The 26,159-nt window shown below is 40.2% G+C and overlaps 1 protein-coding gene and 1 non-coding gene across 4 annotated transcripts in view; both read right to left on the bottom strand.

The window, feature by feature from the left end:
* Dnah5 (dynein axonemal heavy chain 5) overlaps positions 1 to 26,159 on the bottom strand; it is a 283,494-nt gene that overhangs the window by 224,608 nt on the left and 32,727 nt on the right. For 2 of the 3 annotated variants that reach the window (XM_058570742.1, XM_058570743.1), the window contains exon 1: positions 11,957 to 12,389. The exons of the other annotated variant lie outside the window; for it this stretch is intronic. In XM_058570742.1, the coding sequence (XP_058426725.1) occupies positions 11,957 to 12,013 (57 nt within the window). In that variant the 5' untranslated portion in view covers positions 12,014 to 12,389. Of the gene's footprint in view, positions 1 to 11,956; positions 12,390 to 26,159 lie in introns of those variants that run through there. 3 annotated transcript variants of the gene reach the window in all.
* Positions 26,009 to 26,115, bottom strand: LOC124109633 (U6 spliceosomal RNA). The gene has a single exon (XR_006857044.1). It is a non-coding gene; the product is annotated as a U6 spliceosomal RNA (small nuclear RNA).

The following is a 26,159-nucleotide window of genomic DNA, read 5'->3' as shown; positions in this document are numbered from 1 at the left end:
TCAGGGTTATCTCAGGCACTCTTGAAGGAGGCCCTGTGTATTTTACATGGGTTATACAAAGACTTGTGGTTGTAGACTAGAGAGAACAATAATCCATATTCTGAGTTAAACCAGCAGTATTACTCTGGACTTGGTCAGCTTAGACCAGTTAACTTCCCCTTATTCCACTTTCCCCAATTGGATGAATCTAGACAAATCCATAAACAGAAAGGAAAAATTGTTCAAAATGCATGTCCAATGGGATGCTTGCTTATTGATGAAATATACATGGCATTTCTTTTTCTTTTTTTTAGAGAGAGAGAGAGAATTTTAATATTTATTTTTTAGTTTTCAGCGGACACAACATCTTTGTTTGTATGTGGTGCTGAGGATCAAACCCAGGCCACACGCATGCCAGGCGAGCGCGCTACTGCTTAAGCCACACCCCCAGCCCAATGGCATTTCTTTTTTTAATGCTACCCAAATGGCCCACATTGGTTTAGCTCACGTTTCTGCAAAATAGATAGGTAGGCAGGTAGATAGGTAGGTAGGTAGGTAGATAGATAGATACTAATCCTTCTTATCTCCTAAGCAGTAAAAAAAATAAATAAATAAAATAAAAAATAAAGACCAATGGAGTCTCATCATTTCCAAGAACACCAGAAAACACTAGGGTGTTTTCTATGTTGATTTTGAACAGAAAAGCCTCTGGTAATAATCTTGGGGCTCAGAATATGATACCCTTAAGTATGGCCCTTTGACATGCCAAGTCATTTGAATTAAGGCAGACTGGAAGGCTTCAAGCAGCATCTCTCTGACCTTCTCCTGCCCTCCTGCCTTTCACCCCTCTTTTCCCTCAAAGTGAGCCACAGAAAACCAAATCCCTCTCCCTGAGGTGGTTCCTAAACACCAGAATGCCTCTTCCCCAAAGCAAGCCATAAAAACTAGAAAGGTCACTCTCCCACTTCTTCCTTCTCCCTCAAAGACCCTCTTCCCAGAGGGGTCCTGCCCTTTACCCAGGAGGAAGGAGTGCTGTGCAGAGTCACCTGAGCAGACTGGCCCTGCTGGGTCCCCACTCAGCCTGCTAGCTTTGTCCGATTATGTGCCTGACCCACTGTGCATTCTTCATCAGACGCTAAGCATGAAAGCCATTCCCCGGGTCTGTGGGTTTTTCTGAAGGGTCTGTGTCATATAAAACATAAACTAAATAAATCTGCTATGCGTTTCTCCTGTTAACCTTTCTTTGTCTGTAGGACTCTCGGCCCTGACCCTTACAAGGAGTAAGGAAAGGAGGTGACACCACACCTCTCTGTTCTTACAGTATAGAATCAGTGGATCAATGAACCACATAATTCATTTTTATAAGTCATTCTTGAGAAAAGACTGGAACAAATTATTCCAGATCATGTGAGTCTGTGATTGCAAACCAGAGTTTGGTCCATGTGCTCCCAGCTTCTATGCTGTTGTGACCCAAACACCAACAACTCCATGAAATCCAGCCATGACTGTGATTATAACTCTCCCCCAGTTTACAGCAAATATGACCAAACCTTGCTGAGCTGATGTTCCCTTTAAATAGACTGAATCACAGACACGGAGGGAAACAGTTCCCTTGTTCTTAGTCCTCTGCCTTCTGAGAGAGAAAAGGCTCCCTCTGGCTTCCATCTTTCTCCCTGTTGCAGGCTCTGTGATCTGACTCTCAGCCCAGCCTATCCTGCTCTGTAATTGGCTGGGAGAGCCACAATTTAGAAACTCCCTTCTCCTAACTGCTTTTCACAGCTCACCTTCTCTTCCCCCACTTTCCTTTCATTTCTCCAGGTGAAGGGTTGTAGCTGCAGAGGAAGTGCTGCTCCTCCTTGCAGAATCAAGAGCCCTTGAGCAAAGTGGTTTCCAGAAGAGGAGGGGACTCCAGGCTGGTTAATCCTACTCACAGCAGGTGTTTTATTTAAGGAAAGCCATACTCCCGCTCTGTTGCAAAGAGACAGCACTTAAACAGAGAAAGAACCATCAACTTCGTGTCCAAGTCTGAGCTTTGGAACTGTCTATTTTTGCTGGATTTTTCAGGGTCTCTAAATCTCAGTTACCCACTCCTTTATCTGTCATTCTTCATTATTCTTTCCAAGCAAATAAAACATTTTCTCTTTACTATCTATGAGCCAAACCAACCCCAAATTTACAATCTGGGTAATCGCATCACCACAACCTCTTCTACCCCAACATCCCATCCCAACATCCCAGATTTGGAGTCTATTTTCTGCACATCAAATTTCTTCACCTCAAATGAGACATACTGGACCTCCATATGGCCACTTACTCTCCCCCAACTCCACAGTGGTTTTACCCCAGAATCAGAAACACCTCTCTTGTAGAATTTCAAGGGTTCTCTCTGGCAGCAGGGGCCCTGTAATTCAAGTGACTTTTTCCCAAATGCTTTAAGAATATAAGATGTCAGCACTCACATTATATATTGTAGAGAGGCAAACTTCCCAAACTTCCCTTATTCATACCCAAAGCTGGTTGCTCGTGAGAATCACCTGGAAGCATTAGCCTCCTGATGCCTGAGACTCCCACCCACAAGAAATCCTGTCCTACCTGTCCAGGAGGGGGCCCAGGCACTGATATTTCTCAAAAGCATCCCATGAACTCTAATGTGTAGCCCAGCCTGAGATCATGCTCCAAATGAAGTCATTTCGTGAGATAATCATGATTGATTAGCACCACCAGGTTCTCATCTGAAGAAAGAACTTAATAGAGAAGGTCAAGGGCATAAATTTTGGGGTCTTTCTAACTCTAGACCTCTTTATTTTTTTCTCCTTACTAGAGTTATACAAACACTGAAAGATGGAACATTTCAGCTCCAAACTCCAGAGAGCCAAGAAGAGCTCTTCCCTGCCCACTGTGGAGAACAGTGTCTGGTCCCAAGGAAGCATCCAACAGAGAAGTGGGACAGAAGGGTTTTGTACTTAGAGGCACATTCTGTAGGATGTAATCTGGCATGATTAGGATGTGGGCATCTTTGGTCATTAACTCATTCAGGCTAAGAGTATCCACCTGCCTATTACCAAGAAGTACCTGTTCTCCCCTCACCTCCCAGCTAACTAAACCCCAGAGCCATTCACCTTCCACATTGCCAAGAATATTGTTTTGGCGGGCTTTGTGTGAAATGTGTTCACCAGGCCAGACAGGTCTGGGCCTGATTAAGAGGATGCTGAAACCAGTTTGGCTATTTTGCCAAAGAATAGCTGAACTGACAGCCTTTCAGCTTTCAAAAGATATTAAAGAGAAAGGGTTGGCTGTCACCATACACCCCCCTGGAGATAAGGGCTGCCCTCCTGCAGAGTGTCTTAGCAGGAGGAAGAAGTGTGTCCCCCCAGGGAAGTGCTGCATCTCTCCCCCATGGCTTCTACCCACAAGAGAATCACTGTTCACAGAGGATGTGGAGCAACAGCATGCCCTAGCTAAATACATTCAGCATTGACAACCCATACTCCTGCAGCTTCGAGATAACTTTCTCCATTTTAAAACTTGCTTGGCAAATAGGTGAATGTAACACGAAAAAGGACAATCACATATCTTTCAAGTTGTCCCTTTTTCTTGAAGCCAACAAAATCAACCAAACAAAATTATGTATTTCCATTTCATATTAGGGAAGGAAAGAAAAACAGAATCCACAAGTCTGGAATTCATATCCATTGTACACTTGGTACTAAGAGGTCTTCATCTATGAAAAGTATTAAAAAAAAATTGGGGGGGAGGGCAGACATCAGATCTGAACTGTATCGTTGCAAACAAGTGAGTGAATATATGCAGGATGAGTTCAATCTTTTTTATTGAAAATCATTTGGGGGATTTGCTATCCAAGAGAAAGAATATATAGCTTGACCTTTCTAAGCTCACAGAGTTTAGATATATTTGGTTGTTACTGGTAGGTGTTTGTGGATAAAGTCCACTACTATATTACTGCAACCTAATTATAATATAGCATCATGACATAATAGTTTTAGGCCAAGGTTTAAACAAATACTGCCATAGTTTCCATGATAAATAGCTTTAGAATCTTTCTCATTGGTTATTTCAAGTCATAAAGTTACTATTCAATAAATTATCATTATCAGTGTACTAGATAGAAAAATGCATTTATATAATATAGTACATTGCAATAATTTTATTACCATCATATGTCAGTGGAGTGGAAGAACAAGTATCCTAAAAATATAAATGAAACCTCCAAAAATGCTCTCAAAAGGTAACTTGTGCCAAAAAAGAATCTATTTCACTAATTAGACCCAAGATTTTACAACTGGTTATAATGTTCTAAACTTGATAGTGAAACACAGGAAAAGACTGCAGACATATGAAAAGTTTAATTCATTCAATGATTCCACAAGCATATATTAATGTGTACTGTGTTAAGGGAAGTCTGCTTAAAAACGGAAATCACCACATACAAACGATAAGTATGTGAAGTGATAGATATGCTAATTAGCCTGATTTACTCATTCTGAAATGTATACCTGTATCAAAACATTGTTTTGTATCTCAATTAAAATTAAATATCAATTAATTTTAAATAGACAGATGCCATTCCTGCCCTACTAGAACTCACAATCTCTCAAGGAAAAAAAAAAAATGTGTCAACTAATGTCCTTACGGTGGTATGATAAGGACTCTATCAAACATAGAAGCAAAGTGCTGAGAGTACAAGGAACAAAGCTCTGGCCTCCTCATGAAAGTCAGGGGAGGCTTCTCAGAGGAGGGGGCAGTGCACTTGGTCTTAAAGGATATAGAAGCGCTCCTGGCAAAAAGAGTACAGGGTGACCGTTAGTCTTTCGCACTGGGAAGGACACATCACAATCTGGGGTTTAGGAATAAGCCCTCACTCATTAGTGAGCAGATAGTGGAGGACCTAGAAAATACAGAGACAAAAGTCCTACTCTTTTGAGGAAAAACAACAGGTAAGATGGAATCATCTAGGCTGTTGGGGGGAAAAAAAGATCAGTGATCAAGCCCAGGAGGACGCATGAAGCCCTACCAAAGCTTCCTTTTTCTTCTGACATTAATTGGTAGTGTCTTTGAGGAAGTTCCAAATCCCCCTCTATGCATTTGCATAACAGAAAGCGGCAGAGCAGAATGAGAGAAAACCTTTGCCACCTGTAACTCAGATAGAGCATTAATCTCCAGTCAAAAAACTTAACACCAAGAAAAACCCAAATAACCAAATCGCTTAGTGGGCAAAGGAACTGAACAGACACTTCACGGAAGAAATACAATCAGTCAACAAATACATGAAAAAAATGTTTAACATCTCTAGCAATTAGAGAGATGCAAGTTAAAACTACACTGAGATTTCATCTCACTCCAGTCAAAATGGCAATTATTAAGACGCCAAGTAGAATCCCAGCCTCTGGGACAGGAGTCCCCTGTGTTTCTCCTCTGTGAGCAAAGCAATAAACCTTCTTTTTCCTTTTTCTCAAAACCGTGTCCTTGTTATTGGATTGGCATGGCAGATGAGGACCGAGCTTTCAGCAAGAAATTTGGTGACCCAGATGGGACCTGAAAGCAGCCTCCACTCCAGCTTTCTTGGGCAGGCCTGGCTCTCCAAGAAACCCCACTTCCATGCTGAGGATTCATGGGGCTGGCAAACTTGCTGAGAGCCAGCTGCAAGAGAGTTAGGAGACAGGAGAGTTTGCCTCGGGTGGAACCAGAGGAGCTATTCCTGTGAGTAAAGGGAGCTATTCCTGAGGGGCCATCCTAGCAGCTGCTGAACCTCCTTTTGCTTCGGGAAACTCTCGCCCTCTCTCCCAGAACACTATAGGTTGCTCTATCATGGTCCACTTTGAGGAAAAGGAAACTGAACTCAGTCAAGTGACAACATCCTTAGACATCTGGTAAGTCCCCTGGTGTGCATGCCAAAACCTTCAATCCACACCTCCAGTTCATCTTAGTGGGAACATCTGGTGCCTCTTTCTGGGGACACCTGTGGTGCCACTGGTCTGCATCAGTCACAGTTAAGTGGGACTCAAGAACCTAGGGATATTTACTCCCTTCTGGGTTCTCATCAGTTTGTGTTGGCCTTGGGTTTGGGAGTTGCCTCTGGTTGTTCGTCTGTGTTTTTGTTTTGTTTGTATCTGTTACTGCCCCTTTTAATACATGGCCAGTCCTGCATTGATCCTATAGGTAGTCTCTTGGGAAAGATCTTTGCTGATCAGTTTCAAGGTTCCCATGGTCATGGTTTGGGGGCTCCTCTCTGGTTGTCTTTCTCTCTGTTTCTTTTTTGTACTGTCTTGCAATTGGAGGTTGTCTGTCCGAGGTAAAATAAGTTGAAAGGCCACCTATAGGTATAAACCTGTCTAAGATAATGTTTTACTGTAATGATCTGGCTTTTTGATAGCTTTCAGGATTATTATACAATCTTGTATTCGGAGTTGGTCTGTCAAAGGTAAAGTAAGTGGAACACATTTGTACGTGCAGGTCTATCTGTTTTAAAGGTTCCCATCTGTCTGCCCTGGTTTCAGTGATCCTCTCTTGTCTGTCTGCTGTTTTGTCTGTTCCTGGCCCTTTAGACTGGGCTGAGCTTTGTTGATCTTACCAGTAGTTTCTTGAGCAGAGAGATCTTGGCTGAATGGGCCACCTATAGGTACAAGCCTGTCTAAGAGAAAGACGGTTTACTGTGACACAATCTGGACTTTGAATAATTTTTCTGGATTATGATACAATCTTGACAGTGAGGTTGGTCTGTCAGGGGTGAAGTACGTGAAAGGGAGTCTGTATATACAGGCATTATGCAGTTGCATGATAAGGGGTAAACAGGAACCAGTTTGAAGGAGCCAAAAGGTGCTGCCTCTGGTGTTCAAGGGTAGAAAGACACCAGAAGAAAGGGTTAAAATGATATAGATCTTTTAAACCCAGTGCTGGCACTCCCAACACTGTTTCTCAGCCCGGCCCCAAGAAACGGCAGATCATCTCATGGTGGGTCAAGGACACCAACCCTGAACTGGAGGGAAAAATACCAGAAATACAGCCTGGGCTCTAGAAAAATGGCCAAAGAGAAACTGGCCTCTGCCCTGCCTTCCAGTTCCTTTTGCCCTGAAGGGGTGGAGGATGCTAGCCACAAAACTGTGGCAGTAGGTTCCAGCACTGTCAGTTATGACCTCAGGACAGGATTGGGGTTCAGGTCAGGGTTAGTCTCCCCTTTTAAGATCTGACAGGACACCTCATTTGGCCAAGGGATTTTCATCACCGGGGCAGAGCAATCCTTGCTATAACAGTGTCCCATCAAACTAAACGCCTGGGGAGAGTGACAGGATAAACAACTGCACCCTGAAAGGCAAAAGACTGAAACAAAGGTCCACCTGTGTTTTGTAGGCAGCCTCTGCAAAGGGATCGCCAAGGAAGCCTAAAGAAAAGGATGGAAAGGGCCTCCCCCATTGCATGTCAATATACTTGGTATAAGAAAAAGGGCCCAAAAAGCCTCTGGGTACAACTGACAGTGGGAACTCACTTAAAGTTGATGGCATTGTGATAGGTCAGGCTCAAAAGCATCCTGTGCTCCAAGCCCTTGGATGCAACCTGGGAGAAAAAGTATTGAGGCACAGTTTTTGTATATGCTGGATTGTCCGACCCTCTCCTGAGATGAAACTGTTGTGTGAATTAAATGCACAGGTAACATCCGTAAGGACTATTCCAGAATGTGAATTTAAGAAAGGGCCCAAAACTAGAAAAGATAAAAGAAAGTTATAGGTATGAAAATATATTTTAGTATAGAAAATTAGAAGGTAAAAGAAATATTTCTGGATGAGAATATATGTTGCCTGGTAAAGTAATACTCTTGTGTTAAAGTCCAAGATGAAAGGGGACAAAACTAAGAATGTAAGCAAGTTGTGTCTAAGTAAGTCACAGAAGGTTTGTGGAAGATAGATCTCAAAAAGTTTGAGTTTGTGATTAAATTGGCTATAATTAGCACAGTCAGTCAAAGTTATTTGAACTTTAAAGTGCTGATATGAAGCAAGGTCTGAAACATTGATCATCTCTTATCTATCACGATAATTTTCTTCCATCTATTAGTTGTTATTACTTAGGGAAAATAAGTCTTAAAGAAATTAGGGCTTGTACCTGTTTTAAAGTCTTTAAAAGATTATTTTGTAACTGATTAAACAACTTATTTTAGGTTTTAACAATATAGTTGACACCCAAAACATATATGACTAGGTATATGTATACATATGAGAGCTATATCTGTCTAAGCCTTGTCTACGTGTTATATAAAAGTTAATAAAATGAAAGTACATGTAATTTTTCTAGTAAAATAACCAATAAGTGCTCTCTGTTATACATTGTTTCTGACATAGAAGAGCCACACTCTCATTTGAAGACCTATCTGTATCTGTTTGCTTTGACTAAGTCAATTTCTGATGATTAACACCGTTTCCTAAATGTATAAGAGATTTAAGGCTATCCTTTGATTTTTGTTAACCCATGAAGACCTGTAATTATTGTTACTGTATACCCTGGATTCTAAATTGTACTTTAAAAGTTAAACTTAGTTAAATGTAAAACTTAGGAGAGCACTTGTTCTCCAAACTCAAATTATGTATAGAAAAAGTCTCAGATTTGTATAGAAAAAACAGATTTGGTTGGTATTCATGCATGTCATTTGATGTTTCAACAGCTGGATAAAGTAATCTGTTGTCAATAAGTTATATATACAATTTTGTGTTATTCCTCACACTGGAATTGAAATTTAAGTGCATTTTTGGAAGATAATAAGGAGAGCCTGATCTGTTTAAAGGTGACATTATAAAATATGGAAGCATTCTGCCACTTTTTTCACAAAAAGAAAGTTAAAATCTCTCAGCCTTTCTTTGATTCATGATTCAAATGCAATGTTGTATTGTTATTTATGAAGAGTCCCACCTCACCTTAGATAAGACTCTGCTTCCCACCATACTCCTTGTTAGAATGACTCCAAAATAGGCTAGACTTCAGCTCATTTAAAGTTATGTCCAAAATATTGATTTTTGTTGTAAAGATTACTATGATCTCAAACAGGGAATCTAATATATAACTAAGTAAAGGTTCAAGATTATAAAAGCCAATATGTTTTTGTTCCATTAATTTCATTTTGTATTTTCCTTGTAAACTTAATAACTGTTGTCTGTTAGTGTTTTGTAGAAGTAGTGCTCCTTTTAAAAAAAAAAAAACTGGGTTAATTTGAGATAGTAAACTATCACTATCACCTACAGGACAAGTAGTATATAATGCTAACTTCTAGTATTAATACTGACCCAGATTAACTGCCTGGGATAACTGTAAAATTATAAATAGTGTAGTTATAACTTAAAGTCCCTCTTTAAGACTGGTAAAACTGGCTTGTTAGGTGTTTAAAACCAAAAACTGGAGACCAGAGTCAAGGAAGTAAAAGGGCCAAGAAAAAAGCAGCCAACATTTTGGCTTTGCCCTCTAAGGTCAGCCAGTACCCAGAGAATGATGGGACCCCTTTCTGGACCCTGCAACTCTGGCAAGTCACCTGGTCTGCTGGTCAGGGAGATCAAGAGGACCCTAGAGAACAGGAAACCAACCAGTGCACATTCTACACAGAGGAGGGCCATTGGACAGGGAAATGTCCCTGATGCCTCCAAGAGAAGCCACATATGGTCATCAGGACTCTGACCCATCCTGGCAGATGGCACCACTGGTAGAGGAAAGCTAAAGGATCCAACAGGCTTCACAAACATCCTGAAGATTGATCTCTGATGAATCTCAGCTGACTTTTAAGAGTAGATAGGAAGGAATAAGGTCAGTTTTTACCAACTTGGTCTTAAGTACCTGGCAAGGGAAGCCTAGCCTGAACACAGTCCTACATGGACATTTAAAGAAAACAATGTTGTTGTTGTTTTAATGTAACTTAAGATGTACACTTGTGTCAGCCCTACCAAAAGTAAGTAAAGCTGGAGGCTATAAAGAAAGGGTCCTTATGTGAGAGTGTCTAATAATAATGATCACAAAGGACTCAACATTCACAGTGTGTCCTGAATTAATTTGAGCCTGATCTCACAGATGTACAAAACTTCCTAACTTCCTACACTGATAAACTCAATCTGTTTTTCACTGATATACTGAATTTGTTTATGCTGAATACCTTTAACTGTCCATGCCCCACCTGATAGAGAACAAGGACTTTGGCTTACTTCCCCTAACTTCACCCTCTTTCTGCAGGAAGCAACTTGGAGATGTCATCACCCATTTTTCCATAGAAATTGAATGTAGAAATTGACAGTGGGGAAATGTAACAGCAGTCCACTTTGAATATATCTTTGAATATATCCCTTGCTGCTCTACCACTACAATTTATTTTTTAAATGAACGTGTTTATTTCTCTTCCTCTCTCCTTGCTCCTCCGCAGTCTCTCTCTTTTCCTAATCTCAGGGGAAACAGGATTACTTTTATTTTCCATTTTAGGTAGACTTAACTGTCCTTGAGTACATACCCAACATAGGAATGAAGTAATCCAGATTTGGGGGATGGTACTGGAAGATCTCAGACTTGACTGTCTCCCAAATTAACAAGTGAATTACAACACATGGGATGTAGCCATTGAATCACCTCTGTAAAAGCCCCCTTTTTGTGCTGGTGGCAGAATCATAGGTTCTGGGACAGGAGTCTCCTGTGTTTCTCCTTTGCTAGGAAAGCAATAAATCTTCTTTTTCTTTTTTTCAAGAAGAAGAAGAAGACAATGATGATGATGACGACAACAAGTAACAATAAAGGTTGGCAAGGATGTAGGGGAAAAGGTACACTCATACATTCCTGGTGGGACTGTGAATTGATGCAATCACTCTGGAAAGAAGTACAGAGATTACTCGGAAAACTTGAAATGGAACCACCATTGATCAAGTTATCTTGCTCCTTAGTATATACCCAAAGGACTTAAAATCAACATAGTACAATGATGCAGCCATATAAATGTTTATAGCAGCTCAAAATAGCTCACAATAGCTAAGCTATGGAACCAACCTAGGTGCCTTTTAACAGATTAATGGATTAAAAAAATGTGGTATATATACACAATGGAATATTACTCAGCTATAAAGAAAAATAAAAGTATGGCATTTTCCAGTCAATGGATGGAACTGGACAATATCATGCTAATGAAATAAGCCAATCCCAAAAAAAACCAAAGGCCAAATGTTCTCTCTGATATGCAGATGCTAACACACAATAAGGGGGCGGCGGGGGTTAGGGAAGAATAGAAGCTCATTGGATTAGAAAAATGGGAATGAAGGGAAGGGATGGGGGATGGGAAGAGGAAAGACAGTAGAATGAATCAAACATAACTTTCCTAAGTTTATATATGAATACACAACCAGCATAACTCTACATCAACCACAAGAATGGAAAGTTATCTTCCATGTATATATAATGCATCAAAATACATGCTATTGTCATGTATAACTAAAAAGAACAAATAAAACATTTTTAAAACAAAATTTGAAAGAAAAAGAAAAAGAAAGAAAGCAGTGGAGCTGGGCTCTGTGCTAAGGAGGCTCTTTCTGCATTGTGACTTCCAAAGGCACACACCCTTGTATTTCAGGTCTGAGAACTCATTTCTAGGCACATAGAGTGGAAATTTGCAGCCTAGAATCTTCCTTAACTATCCCTAATTACCAACAAAATTTACTGGTTTAAAAAAATGTAAAGTTCCCAAACCACCCTGAGTGTGCTTTTTACCCCTGACAAGCATCTTCCCAAAAGGCCATGAATTTCTACACCTCACTATGGCAACTTGCTGAAAAGCCAATGGACACAAAGCTTTTTTTAAATTTTTAAATAGCAACATGTACCCTTATGTACCATGTAGAAATTATTAAGAAAACATGCTTTTCAAAAATTCATCAGTGTATAACTTTGACATTTTTTAGGTCTTTCTCTCCCCAATTTTGAGAAGTGCTGATGCAAAATTACAAATAGAGTTCCTTACCGTTAAAACACGGCTGACACTCTGCTTCCAGAGCTGTCTCCTACCGATCCTAAACATCACAGAAATCTGTACAGCTTACGACCTGGCCAGAACCAGCCCTTCCAGAATGGTCTTCTAACTCCTGGAAAACCTACGCATCACCCAACAGGCTCTCAGATGAAAAGTCCCCTGGAGGGTCAGACGTCACTCGTGCCCTTCTCATTCACGTGTCATATTGACCACACTCACACTATTACAAGTCCACCTATACTGTTCAGATTTTCCTTCTAGAGTCTGCCCTTGGGTCTCTCCTGTGTTCCAAAGCCTCGGGTCGCCAAGGTAGTGCTGTTTATGTACTATACCGGTTAGCCATGTCTCTTAATCATGTTTATCAGCCAATCGATGCACTGCAACTGCTCAGTTGCACTGCAACTTCTGATGTTTGTTTAATTCTATACACTACCCAACAATAAGCTGGAAGTCAACAGAGATATTGAAATAACTTCTTTGATCAGTGAGTGAGAAACTTTAAACCATATCAAAAGAGGAAGCCAAGAAGCCACAGCTCTCAATATATTGCTCAAGTCAAGAAATTCAGTCTTACTTTGTCTAAACAACTTTGTGTGCACAATTAACTGCCAGCATTGTGACTAATTGTGACTAATTGCCAGATAGGCTAATCGTGACCCAGAGGAGCCATTTTCTCCCCTGTAAAGAACAAGCAGCCTATCTCATATGCAAATTGCAAACGATGTCCATAAATTACTTGTGCTCACAGGTTGAACGCCCACATAAACCAAGGTAATTTATTCTCTGTTGCTAAACATCTTGATCACCCTCACTTGCAAAGATATGATAAGGAAACATAGCCGAGTACTTTGCAAAGAGATCTCTCACCTAAGATCTCTCTCAGCAAGATGTAGAAAAGGCAAGACATTTAAGGCTGGGATTGTAGATCCCAGGATCTAGTCCTTGGAATTCAAGATGTAACAACTCAAAGCCTGTCAGGTCATCCAAGGAAACTGGGGGCTTGTGCTGCTAATATCCTGCTATTCGACATCACAACAGAGAAATGAACTGGCAGTAGTAGACAGATTAAAGGGAGAGAAGGTGTTCAAGTTCATTACATGCACAGGGCTTCTCAGGAAGGACAGAGCACCTGATACCTCAGTGAGATTTAGAACTTTATATTCCCTCTTCTTAGGGGAGATGGAAGGGAGGATGTAGACAATTTTAGAAGGGGAATAAATGGTTTTTAGGGGAGAAGAATGGACCCAAATAACAGATGATGGCCTGGGACAAAATTCCTCTCGAGTCTGAGTGTGGCATCAGGGATAGACTTTCTTCGGGTCCTGAGCATCAGTCTCCAAGGTTGAAGGGATACAGAGAAGGCATTTACAACAACTGATTATTTTCTGGAGGCAGATAAAGGAACTTAGAGAAAACCTCCCCTGCATTAGCCACTCCCCACATACTCTCAGGTTGAAGTACACATTTCGGGATATCATCTTCTGAGCCCCAACATGAAAATATTTTTTTCTGGTGCCGGGGCTTGTGCACACTAAGTTCAAGCTGTACCATTGAGATACTCCCCAGCCCCAAGATATTTTTTTAAACCAACTTCTGTGGGTTGATGAGCAGCTATATTCTAATTATGAATGGTAAAAAGGAGTATCTAGGCCTCTCCTCTAGGCAGGCTGAAAAGGCCCCAGGGAATGGCAGAAGGATCTACTTCTCCCTGCTCAGCACGTCAGATCAGCCCCAGGAATCCTGTGTCCACCCGAGACCTCGGGACAGACGTTCAACTCATTACCTCAGTGCTTCTCTGGCATTAGTTACATTTAGATTGCTGCTTCCCCCACAGCCTGTTGGGTACCACCCTCGTTTCAGCAGCAGCTCATTTACAAGGTGTCTCTTGGGGAGAGTTACTTTCTGGGAAGATTTCCACACATGGCTGATGGCATTTCATTTGATGTTTGGCAGGCTTAGCCATGACTCTCTTGAGGTTTTCCCAACAGACTGCAAATCTTCCAGCCTTTGTGGCTGAATCCCTCTAGGCAAGATAGAGGCAGTGGATGCCTTCAGGGATCTTCTTGGGGGTCTTGAAGTTCATTACGTGCACAGGGCTTCTCAGGAAGGACAGCTCACTGAGAGCCTGCATTAAGCAGCAGGAACAAAGCAAAGCGTGACTCTAATCTACAATTGAGCACCTACCCTCCGTTTCTGGAAAGACAGCCCATTTCTATTGCTTGGAGATTGTCAAGCATTGCTCAGTAGGAGAGTTAGGAAGGGTTTTCCACCAGGCAGCAGCTCCAGTTGGCAGAGCTCTGTGATAGGAGCTCAGATGCTGGGGAGCTCTCCAGCCCCAGCCACATGGACAACGTGCCCATCCAGGGCGAGCATGTGGCCGTGCACAATCCACAAACAACCCAGGCATGCTGGCAAAGTCAGAGTGAACAATGCACCTTGCACAGGCAGGAGACTTCATCCAGAAATCCACGTACCTTTAGGGAAAGTCTGAAGCTCCACTTGGACCTGGTTGTGAGTGCTTTTTATGGGACCAGGTACAGTACACTACAAATAAAAAAAGCTAATAAAAACAGGCATCAAAATATTAATTGTAAGATGGAAAATTATTTTAGGCAACTCTCAGAAAAAAAAATAAAATGCTGCTGCATTACTTGAATACATCAATTTTAAGATGCATTCTGACTTCATGGGTATGAAAATATGGAAGAAGTACATCTCAGAATCAATGAAAAAATGGTCATTCCTACCTTCATTGGGAGTAGATAACAAGCAAATAGCATATAAATAAATGTGTGACTTTAAATAAAATATAATTTAAAATTGTGGAAAGTGTCATTATAAAATAAAAGAAGATGTAAGCTTTACTTAGGCCTCTGTTTTGGAATTATTGATGTTTTATGCTTATATTCCAAACTGAACTCATCTCTACAGAGTCATGTGCTTTGGGCCTTGAAACCCAGTGTGTACAACCTATCCCATGTGGCATAATAGAAAAGGGCAACTTTAGGGTCAGACAGATGGATTAAATCCCAGCTCTGTCTCTTCTAGCTGTGTGACATCAGAGCCTCTGTTTCCTAAGTTATATGTCAGAAATAAAACTACCTAACAGACTGGTAGTGAATATTTCTAACACCTGTGGATCCTTATAGGCATCTAATAAACAAAAGATATAACCATATTTTTAATTTGCAAAAGAGTTATAGCTCTGATTAGAGACAAGATCAGAGTAGGGAACAAATTCCCAAGGGACAGTCTTTAACAATATGCCAATTCTAGTCTAGAGTTGTTCAGAAGTCTTGCTCTTGATTTCTGACTATGTCCCAAGGAAAGAGCGGCCCAGGTTTCATCAGTTCCTATCTACACATTTTTCATGAGTTTCCATCTCTAACAACATCTTACTAAAGCCCAACAGAATCAACCATTCATCAGTTTAATGCCTTGTAAACAAGGACACAAGGGATTGCATATAAAAATGGCAAATAAGTGGGAGAAGCTTGCCATGTTTCAGCCATTCTGAACTATACATTTTTTTCCACTTTTTGCCACATTGAAATAGGGTGCCTCTTCTCTCAGCATAGTCACTGTTAGTCAGGCAACAGTCACAACATGTGTCATTGCCAGCACTTGTCAGACCCAGCTGTCACCCCCTGTGGCACAACAGAGCCACTGTAGCACCCTGGTTTAGACAGTCAACAAGCACAACAAGTCCATTTGAGGAAGGAATATGTGTCCTGGTTGTTTTCTAAAAGTCTGAACTGACACCTTCCAGAAAAATCCAGAACACTCCAGCATTGCAACTGGCAGGATGGCATCAGTGAGCTGGAAGGAAATCCCTGAGAGTCAGGCCCTAAATGCAAAGAAGTTTTCAAAATTTCTAAACAAATTCATTGCATTTATCTTTGGATGGATGCACAGGAGTAATGTATTATTTTTTAAATCTATGTTTAAATTTAAAAGAGCTTTTTCAGTTGAAGTCAAATAAAATTCTAAGAAAGCAATGCACACTAGTTTAATCAACAGCAGTTTCTCTTAGTGGTGAACTGCACCGTGGTGTATCTTTCATCTGATGATGGCTTAGGTCAGATGAAATACAGTTTTATGAGCCCTGTGATCAAAGAAAACTTCTAAAAGATAGAATTTCAGGCAAGACTTGAAGAAAGGCAAGATTCAAAAAGGTAGAGCATAATAACCTACGTGAAAAATCAGCCCCAAGCTTGGAGTTTGGAATTCAAGAGAGGTTGTCTCATACTGCACTTTTGAGGGAAAATGATTGATTAATCTGAAAGGTACCTGGAGGTTGAATGTGAGTGTCAACTGAAGGTAGCAGCATTTGTGGGCATTAGGAAATCATCACAGGATAAATCGATGGAAGTTTTGATCAGGAAGTTTACATCGGTAGCTGGGAGCAAGGACGATTGGAGTGGGAAGAGAGAAAGGCTCTATGCTGGGCATGAGAAAGAAGTGAGCCAGTCGAGGGGTAGAGCAGTGGCCACTCAAACCACCCCAAAAATGAGCAAGTGAACAAATTGAGCCAAGTGAGCCATTTGACTAAGCTACTCCTACATAGAGACCTTTTGCTCTTTCCTTTTTGAAAACATGAAGCCTACTATGATTAACCACAAGACCCAAAACATCCAGTATCTTTTTCTTTATTCTACCATAATTTGAAAAATGCATAATAAAAGGAAAATGAGCTGGTCACAGTGGTGCACGCCTGTAATCCCAACAGCTTGGGAGGCTGAGACAGGAGGATGGAGAATTCAAAGCCAGCCTCAGTAAAAGCAAGGTGCTGCCCACTCAGAAATGCAAACAATGATTCTAAAAATTTTGTGGTTCACCACCATTTTCATAAATTGAAATTGTGCCATTCAAGCTAAGAAAGATGCATACTTTTTCTAGAAGCTTTATCTGTTAAAACTCAAAAGAGACGAATAGGAGAAGGGAGGAGAAACCCGAGAGGAGGCTACAGAATGCATTTAGAATAAATGCATTTAGAATAAAGCAAACACTGAAGACAGCGTCCCAATTCTGTAGCTCTAGATTGGAGGACGAGAAATGCTGGGTGCTTGCTAAATGCACACTCTGGATGTTACAGAGCCTTCCATGGAGAAAGTGTAAGAATTAGAGATGGAGAGGGATACTAAAGGAAAGACAACCTCAGAAACAAACATCCTTCCTCCTCCCCTTCCTGTATTCCCTGGTGACACTTCCATGTATCTCTGTAGAAATAATGCTGTCCTGGCTTAGAAAGCTGCACTTCTGATCTGACTCCTGCACATACTGGAGAGTGTGTGGTCTGTGATAAACCCCCAGCCACACTGGCCCCATTTTCCCTATGAATAACATAAGGTGGGTGGTGCATGATCTTGCAGAGAATGTATAGCTCCATAAAAACAATGAACCCAAGCAAGAAATCTAGCTCCCAAGTATACCCCATGCATAAACTAACTGAATATCATCTTAACATGGATGCTACATGCACCATCTTTTTAATGTGGTATATCGAACATGTGGGAAATTGTACCACTTAACTCATCTGAAATGTGGTTGATCAGTTGAACATGGCAGCCTGTTAACATCTATGGTAGCATTTTCTCCATAGAAAACATTTTCCATTCCGTATGCCCACATCTTGAACAAACAGTGCTCCCTGGACCATACCCATTCTTTGTATGCAAAGCTAAAATGCTTTATAAAATTCTTCTCCCAGACCATCCACACAGGCTCAGGATCTCTAAATGAAAATCAAATTTTAGGTGCAAATCCTTTCCTATAGTATGTCTCTCTGGCATCCTGCCTTTGTTGTGGCTGCTTAGCCTGGTTTCACAGGTTGAACATTCCTAATTCAAAAATCTGAAATTAAAAATGCTCCAAAATCCTAAAAAAAAAAAAAAAAAGCATTTTGGATGTGAGAGACATGACAAGTAGAAAATTCCACACCTGCTGTCATGTGACAGGTCAAAGTCAAAATGCTGGTGCACCAAAAATATTCTATAGAATTACCTTCTATGTGTATGAGATGGACATGAACATAAATGAATTTTGTATTTAAACTTGGGTCTCATCCCCAAGGTATCTCAGTATGCACATATTCCAAAAGCCAAAATCCGGAACATTTCTTGTCCCAAACATTTCAGATAAGGGCCAGTTGACCTGTGATTTTCACGTTGAACATTTCCAGATCATATTGCCTAGCTTGGTTATACCAGATTTTCCTTGTTTAGAACCCAAATGACAAAATTATATTCTACATAACTCATAAAAACAACACTTTTTAATTTAGAACTTTATAATTTGTAATTATAATCTAAAGGTCAGTCAACAGTTTGGGATTGACCTCATCATTCCTTAATTACTTATACTTTCAGAAATTCTAGATTGAAACAAATATATGCCCAGTATTAATCAGAGAAAAAGAGAGAGGCAAAGGATCTAATTAACGTGATACTTCTTGCTTTCTAAAAACAGCAGGATCTAATGATCTTACCTTTATGCTACCTTTTAATTGATATTATTCCACTTCAGGTGTGAGCATTCTAAGTACCAAAGTACAATCATTCCCCAAATATAAAGTGACAAAAAAACAAGCCAACTCATATTTCCTCATTCTGGATTCTCATTTAATTTATCAGGCATTTATTTAGAAAGGAAATGTATTTTATTGCATATGTTGCTGGTTGCATTAGTCAGATTTCTGTTGCTATAATGGAAATACCAGAAATAATTAACATATAAAGAGAAAAGGTCTATTTGGGCTTACAGTTTTGACTTACAGATTCCAGTCCAAGATCAGGTGCACCCATTGCTTTGGGCCTCTAGCTGGATGGCAATGGCAAGACTGCTCATGGCATAGCCAGGAAGTAAAAAGGACCCAGGAAGGGACTGAGTCCGGCAACCCCTTCCAGGGCACCCTCTCAACGAACCTCCCATGAAGCCCCCACCTCCTAAAGGGTCTACCAGCGCCCGGGAGTGCCACGCTGGGGAGCAACCTTTAACCCAGAGAGCTTGGGTTCATTTATCAACACCACAGCAGGCCCCCACCCAGATTGAGGAGCAGTAGGAAATGCCAGTCCTCTGGCTGCATCCACGTCCCCTTGCTAAGCCCTACCCACAGACACACAGGGCCTGCAGAAAGCCAAGACCCCAGCTAAGGAAGTCAATATCAAAGGCTCACATTTCACTGAGGGAACATTTTGGGGACTTTGCTGTTATCATCATTGTTCATTTTTGTTAAGCAGATAAAGAAAAAAAAATTGAGTTAGGTTCACCAACAAATAAAAAATTTCTCATTTACCCTTGCATTTAGGTCTCTTTGCTTCTTGCTAAAAGATCAGGAAATGGTAACCTCAAAATCATGTTCCCTTCTGAGAGAAAAACTTAATGAGAAAAAGGGAATCAAATGTCATTTAGTGTAAAATAAAATCCTAATATCAGTCTTACTCAGGAGACATCTTCTAAAAGCAGCAAAGAATTACCCCAGCTTCTAACATCATCCCCTCAGAAGCACATTAATTAACCAGAAGCATATTATTAGAGGGATTTCCCAACTTGTGATAGCTTGACTTCACAAACTCCCTGTAGTATGATTTTTATCATAACTAAAAATCCACAAAAATAATTAAGACATTTTACAAACACCCGTGGGTTGGCACCCACGCTTGTGCCAAGGGGTTTGGCACTAAAATGGGATGTGCTGATTCAAAAGGCAGAAAAACTTTGAGTTACAAGAATGGGATCAGATACAGCAAATCCATTTATCTGAAGCCAGACAGTAATTTCTGCAAAGCAGGTTTTAGCTCTCTTTGAAAAGCTTAAGAATAGATTTGGGGTCACATGAAAAGATGTATCCAGTCAGAAAAAGAAAGATTTGATCATCTCACAAACAGAGCAGTTGGTGGCAGATCAGAGTTCAAGAAGCAACCCAGGATCTGTTCTTTCTGCAACCCCAGCCTTCACCAATACCACTGTAAACTCAGAGTGCAGGGTCCTATCCAACTAAGCCACAGCTGTGTTTCTGGGTCTTCACACTGTTCATTACAGGGATGAAGAACAGTTCCATTTATAACCTCATCCAGGAGCTGATTAGGTTTCTAAATCCCAAGCTACCTACAGTTACAAATTACATTACAGTGACTCTGCTACCGACAAAACAATATTTATATCACCAAAGAAGACAAAGATAACCATTCACTGGTTGATGTTCTCTGTATTGTTCCTTTCTGAAGCACAGTAGCCTTTGTAATAAAGGTCATTACTATCTCTGGATGTCAAATGACAAGTCTCAGACACTGCAGTTGCCCTCAACAGCAAAAACGTTAGAATATTATTTTACTAACCAAACATAAATACCATTTACCACATGTTTAAGGAATGAATTTATTTTATTGCTCACAAAGCTAAGTTATAGAAACTCTCCCTTCAGGGCTTCTTTGAGGATGAATTTTCAATGCCTACTTCCTACCAAAACCAACATGACAGCTTCCTGCCAGGCAGAAGTGGAAGGACACCCAGTTAAAGGGAATGTATTTCCTTTCATTTAGCAACTGCTTTACAGTGCAATATTCAGTTCCTGCTTCTGAAACAATGGCCAGCACCCTGATGTGTCATCAATTATTAACTCTTCTACTGAAAATGGTTAGCAGCGATCCGTATATGTAGCCACCACGTAGATTGAAACATCCACATGAAATTCACGATTAACTACATAAATCGATTTTTATTGATTAAAGTGAATTCCAGGTTGGGATATAAATGTATCTAGATATGAAAACATGAAAGCCAGGTTGGGGCAGGGATCGTGGCCCTTACTTGGTGACCCAGTGTTGGACGTGAAATTCATCTGAACGATTACTTTCTTTGGATGGTTTTAACTTTCAAATGCCATATAATCAAAATTGTAGGATGGCTCCTGTTTCAATAGGAACCAAAGGTAGCACAGAAAGACATTTCAGATCAAACCTGGTAGGATAATTCCTTTTTCAGGTGATAATTATATTAATTTAATATTTTAGATATAATTTTAAAAAATTTATTATATATTTTTTTAAAATCACTTAATCCCGCCAAAGGCAATCAATATATATTTATCTAGCTTCTGTGTTATACTAAGGAAGTTATTCAAAAGTATAGGACAGGGCTGAGGTTGTGGCTCGGTGGTAGAGTGCTTGCCTCCCATGTGTGAGGTACTGTTTCAATCCTCAGCACCATGTAAAAATAAATAAAATAGAGGTATTACTTCCATGTACAACTAAAAAAAAATTTTAAAAATTATTGGACAGGTCCTTCCCTGAAAGAGCTTATAATTTAGCAAAGGACATAAAATGAAGTAGGCTGGGGGTGTTGTTCAGTGGTAGAATATTTGCCTAGCATGTGCAAGGCCCGAGGTTCAATTCTCAGCACCGCCACCAAGGGAAAAAAAATCTAAATAAGTTAACAATATAGTACTAAATTGTCAGGCCCTGTCAAGACACTGGAATTCAAGATGCTTTGTCAAATGCATGAGTCAAAATATGTAAAATATAACCATAAAATATAATAAGTTTTAAAAGATAAGAGCTTTTCACAAAATTCAGCTTGGAAATCAGTCTAAATCACTTAAATGAAGTAGAATCAGACGCACATCTAAAAATTATTATAGGGAAAAATACTAAAGTGAAATAAGGCCTGTAAGAATTTCCTTTCATCAAACAATGAAGGAAAATAAGTCCCTGAGGTAAGTGTTCTGAATGTGAGCTAGAGCAGTCCATAAGAACAATTTGTTTCTGCTTTTCCACTTTCTTTCTCCAGCCCCTTTCCCAAAACAGAGTTGACACTTGGATCTGTTCAAACAGAAAATTCTAGAAGGAGGTTCCCCTTTAAACCACCCCAGTGTGCATCTCACCACCACTCCCTGAGCCAGGCCCACCCCACCTTCTGTGCCTGACTCTTCTCTTCCTCCCCTCTCTTCATCTTCCCACCCGCTTCCCCCTCCTTCCTTTCTGACCCTAAAGCACAAAAGGAAGACAACCTCTCACCCACCTCTCACGGGTCCCCTTCCACATGAGACCCCTTTTCTCGCCATCCTTAGCACTGTTTGGGAACAACTGGGATCACACAGAACAACTGGGATCGCCCCAGAGAAGACTGCTTCAAGGAACGGGTGTCCACCAGACCACTAAAGGAAGACAGCAGATGTGCCCAAAATAAAAAGGAAGGGGTTAATTCACCAAGGGACATGGAGCAATAGGAGAAAATCTATCGCCTTTGTGACCCAGAAAATACAGAAACCCAAAAACAGCAGTCTCCAGGGAGAAAACGCAAGGCAATTACGGCTAAAAGAACTAGAGTCGAAGGTAATTTTTCTCCAAGCTGCTAACCGCACTTGGGAATTACATTTCTCTCTCTTATTTTTTTTTAAAGAAAATTAATGAAATGGAAAACATTTTTAAATCAAAAAAGTTGGCCCTGTAGAAACTGTTCAAAATGGTAAGCACTCTATATAGAGTTTATTTTTCCTAATTAGTTCTACTCAACTCCTTTAGAGACTAAACCTTATTAAAACCAGTTCAAAGTTCTTATTTCAATATTAAAATTTTATTCACTATATATGGGAAAGTAAGACCTGAAGGGAAGGGCGGTCCGTGGGCAATAATAAAGAAATTAAAAGGGCGTCGAGAATTTCCTGTCCTTCCCTACAAGCTATTCCAGCCCACATCACAGTGTACCTGCTCACCCATGGGGGATCCACGTCCTGTTCCCTAAATATACTTTCATGATCTGTCTGAAACACCCTCACTCCTTCCATCCTGCTCCAGGGACAAGAATCATTTCATGTCCCTTCCTCTCTAGAGAGTTCATCCCGAATCTCATGTTTCCCTTGAAGAAATCCTATTGTCCTTTCCTCAATTCTAATGGTTTTCATAGTGAATAGCAATTACATTTTAGAAATACAAAGTACGCTAGGATGAGTTTTACAACAGAGGCTTTGAATACTGTGATTAGCAATGCATCTGACAAATTAGATGCTCATTAAATATATAATTAATAATCATTTTTAAATCACCTATACTGAGTATAATAAATCAAAAATGGTATCTCTTTTTGTTTAAAAAAATGCCTCATTTATCTATCTGAAGGTATCTTCTTTCGTGTCATTGTTGTTCTCATTCTTCTCGTTTTCGTTTTCCTTTTTAATTTGTTGATATAGACAGTGACAGCAGTGTTGGGGGTAAGCAGTAGAAGGCAACACTGGTAAGTGTCAAAGGCAGATGCCAGACGGGTACGGTGGTACACACCTGTAATCCCAGTGGTTCGGGAGGCGGGAGGATCAGGAGTTCAAAGCCAGCCTCTGCAAAAGTGAGGTGCAAAGCAACTCAGGGAGACCCTGTCTCTAAGTAAAATACAAAATAGGACTGCAGGTGTGGCTCAGTGGTCAAGTGCCCCTGAGTTCAATCCCCAGTACCTGCGCCCCCAAAAAAGGCAAATTACAGGGCTGTGATCCTTGTTACAGAGAATGTAACCTTCCTCATTCTGCACTCCTGCCCTCCCGGGTAGTTTAGGCTAATAGTCATGAGGTTTACTCCATGATCATCTCCTACATTTTCTCTTGCAGGTGTTCTTTTTATTATCATTTCACTGAGTGATTATCAAACAGGATAGAATTGCAGAGTTGGATTTGTGAATTATTCATAAAAGTTAATTTTGATATGCTGAACATCAAGTTACCATTGCTTGGAGCCATCAGCTTAGGTTTACAAATATTTTCCTTGCAGGGAATTGTTGCAATGGCATTCATAGTGCCGGAATGTCAAACTGGTCAAGTCCTATCATTAGCAACGGATCTATAAACACGTAAAAAGAACACTATACCTACCAGTGACAGGCTTGGTTTATCAGCCTTCCTTCTTTTCTTTTAAAGAAGAAATCCTCAGAATTCCAGTTACAAGATTTACAGCATTTCAATCTCATGCCCTATAAAATCTTATGTTTGGAGGTTAATAAACTGAGATTAATCCAGAGATAGCACACATTGGTTTCTTTCTTCTTTCCTTTCAAGCACAATACATTGCAGGAAGCTTAGCCTGTACTGAGGAAGGGTTTTGGAACAGCTGGCCACTGGCGGAGGCGAGCTGCCATCCAGTGGCTGAAAGGAAAACACACCCAGAACAGACCCACTTGCTAGGGAAATTGCAGAAGCAGACAGACCCACGCCCATGCTTCAGAGGTCTTCCTTGATTTACACTATCTCTCATACTGAGAAGGGAGAATGGTAGGAGACATTACAGAAAGCTTTAAGGGATCAGGAGCAGAGGTCTCATACAACTCTAAGCCATAAGAAGCTCATCTGTGTGTTCCAATGGTTTTCCTCTCAAAATTTCCCCATTTAGAAACTTTGCCTACTTATATCATACAAAGCAGGCTAAAGAATAAAATGATTGTAAATACTAAAATGTATCTGTCTCTGTAGGAGGTGGTACACTGAAGAAAATAACTTTGATTTCAATCTCTAAAGAAGAAAAACATCCAAATCTATCCATATAATAATCCCAATACTGTATAATTACAGGGTAGATTCAAGTTAATTTTGATCATTTGTTTTTTCATTATAAAAATGATACAAATTTATTATGGAAAACATGTTTAAGATGAATATCACCATAACCTAAGCAGTCTGTGAGAAACGCCCTATCATTTCCTTAACAAAATTAACAATAGGTGCAGGCATGGTGCACATGCCTGTAATCCCAGCAAATCTGGAGGCCAAAACAGGAGGATCACAAGTTCCAGGCCAGCCTAAGCAACTCAGCAAAACCCTGTCTCAAAATCAAAAATAAAAATGTCTGGGAATGTGGCTCATTGGTAAAGTGCTCCTGGGTTCCATCCCAGTACCAAAAAAAAAAAACGTGATTAAAAATAAGTCTAGGGTGTAGCTCAATGGTGGAGCATGTACTTGAAATGTGCAAGGCTCTAGGAATGGAACCACCATTTGACCCAGCTATTCCCCTTCTCGGACTATACCCAAAAGCCCTAAAAAGAGCATACTACAGGGACACTGCTACATCGATGTTCATAGCAGCACAATTCACAATAGCTAGACTGTGGAACCAACCCAGATGCCCTTCAACAGATGAATGGATTAAAAAAATGTGACATTTATACACAATGAAATATTACTCAGCATTAAAAAATAACAAAATCATGGCATTTGCAGGGAAATGGATGGCACTAGAGCAGATTATACTAAGCAAAGTTAGCCAATCCCTGAAAAACAAATGCCAAATGTCTTCTCTGATATAAGGGAGGTGACTCAAAACAGAGTAGGAAGGAAGAGCATGAGAAGAAGATTACCATGAAACAAGGAAAAGAGGAGGGAGGGAAAGGGAGGGAGAAGGGGAATTGCACGGAAGACGGAAGGAGACCCTCATGGGTTCACAAAATACATATACGATGGTGTGAGGGGGAAGGAAAGAAAAAAAAAGAGAGAGAGAGATAAGTGTCATAGTAAATGGGTAGAGAATAGTGATGGGAGGGAAGGGGAGGGGAGGGGGGATAGGGAGGGCAGCAGAATACAACTGACACGAGGATTGCTGTATGTATACACTTGGATGTATAACCAATGTGATCCTGCAATCTGTACACGTGGAAAAATGAGAATTCATTCCCTATTTGAATCAAATGTATGATATGTCAAGATCATTGTATTGTCTTGAGCAACTAATAAAAAAAAAAATTCTCACCCAGAAAAAAAAAAAAAAAGAAATGTGCAAGGCTCTGGGTTCAGTCCTTAGCACAAAGATAAATAAATGACTAATAAAGATAATTCGCATATACATATACATATATGTGTATACATATACACACGTGTGTATACATATATCTCTTTATTTTTATCCAAAAATAAAACTTTCTTATGTCACTGAATATTCTATAAAATACAATTTAATGACTGTAGTGATTATATAGGCCTTAATTTATTTAGGCAATTTTTTTTCTCTTTTAATTTTTTTATTAGTTGTTCAAAACATTACAATGATCTTGACATATCATACATTTGATTCAAATGGGAAAAATATGGAACGCTTCACGAATTTGCATGTCAACCTTGCGCAGGGGCCATGCTAATCTTCTCTGTATCATTCCAACTTTAGTATGTGTGCTGCGGAAGCAAACACTAGGCAATTTTTTTTAACTTTTAGATTGATTCTAATATTTCACT

The sequence above is a fragment of the Marmota monax genome, unplaced genomic scaffold, assembly GCF_021218885.2.
Source record: "Marmota monax isolate L192 unplaced genomic scaffold, Marmota_monax_Labrador192_F-V1.1 WCK01_AAM20220418_F8-fsc00120, whole genome shotgun sequence".
In the NCBI taxonomy this organism is placed as follows: domain Eukaryota; kingdom Metazoa; phylum Chordata; class Mammalia; order Rodentia; family Sciuridae; genus Marmota; species Marmota monax.
This window is presented reverse-complemented; position numbering and strand designations above follow the sequence as displayed.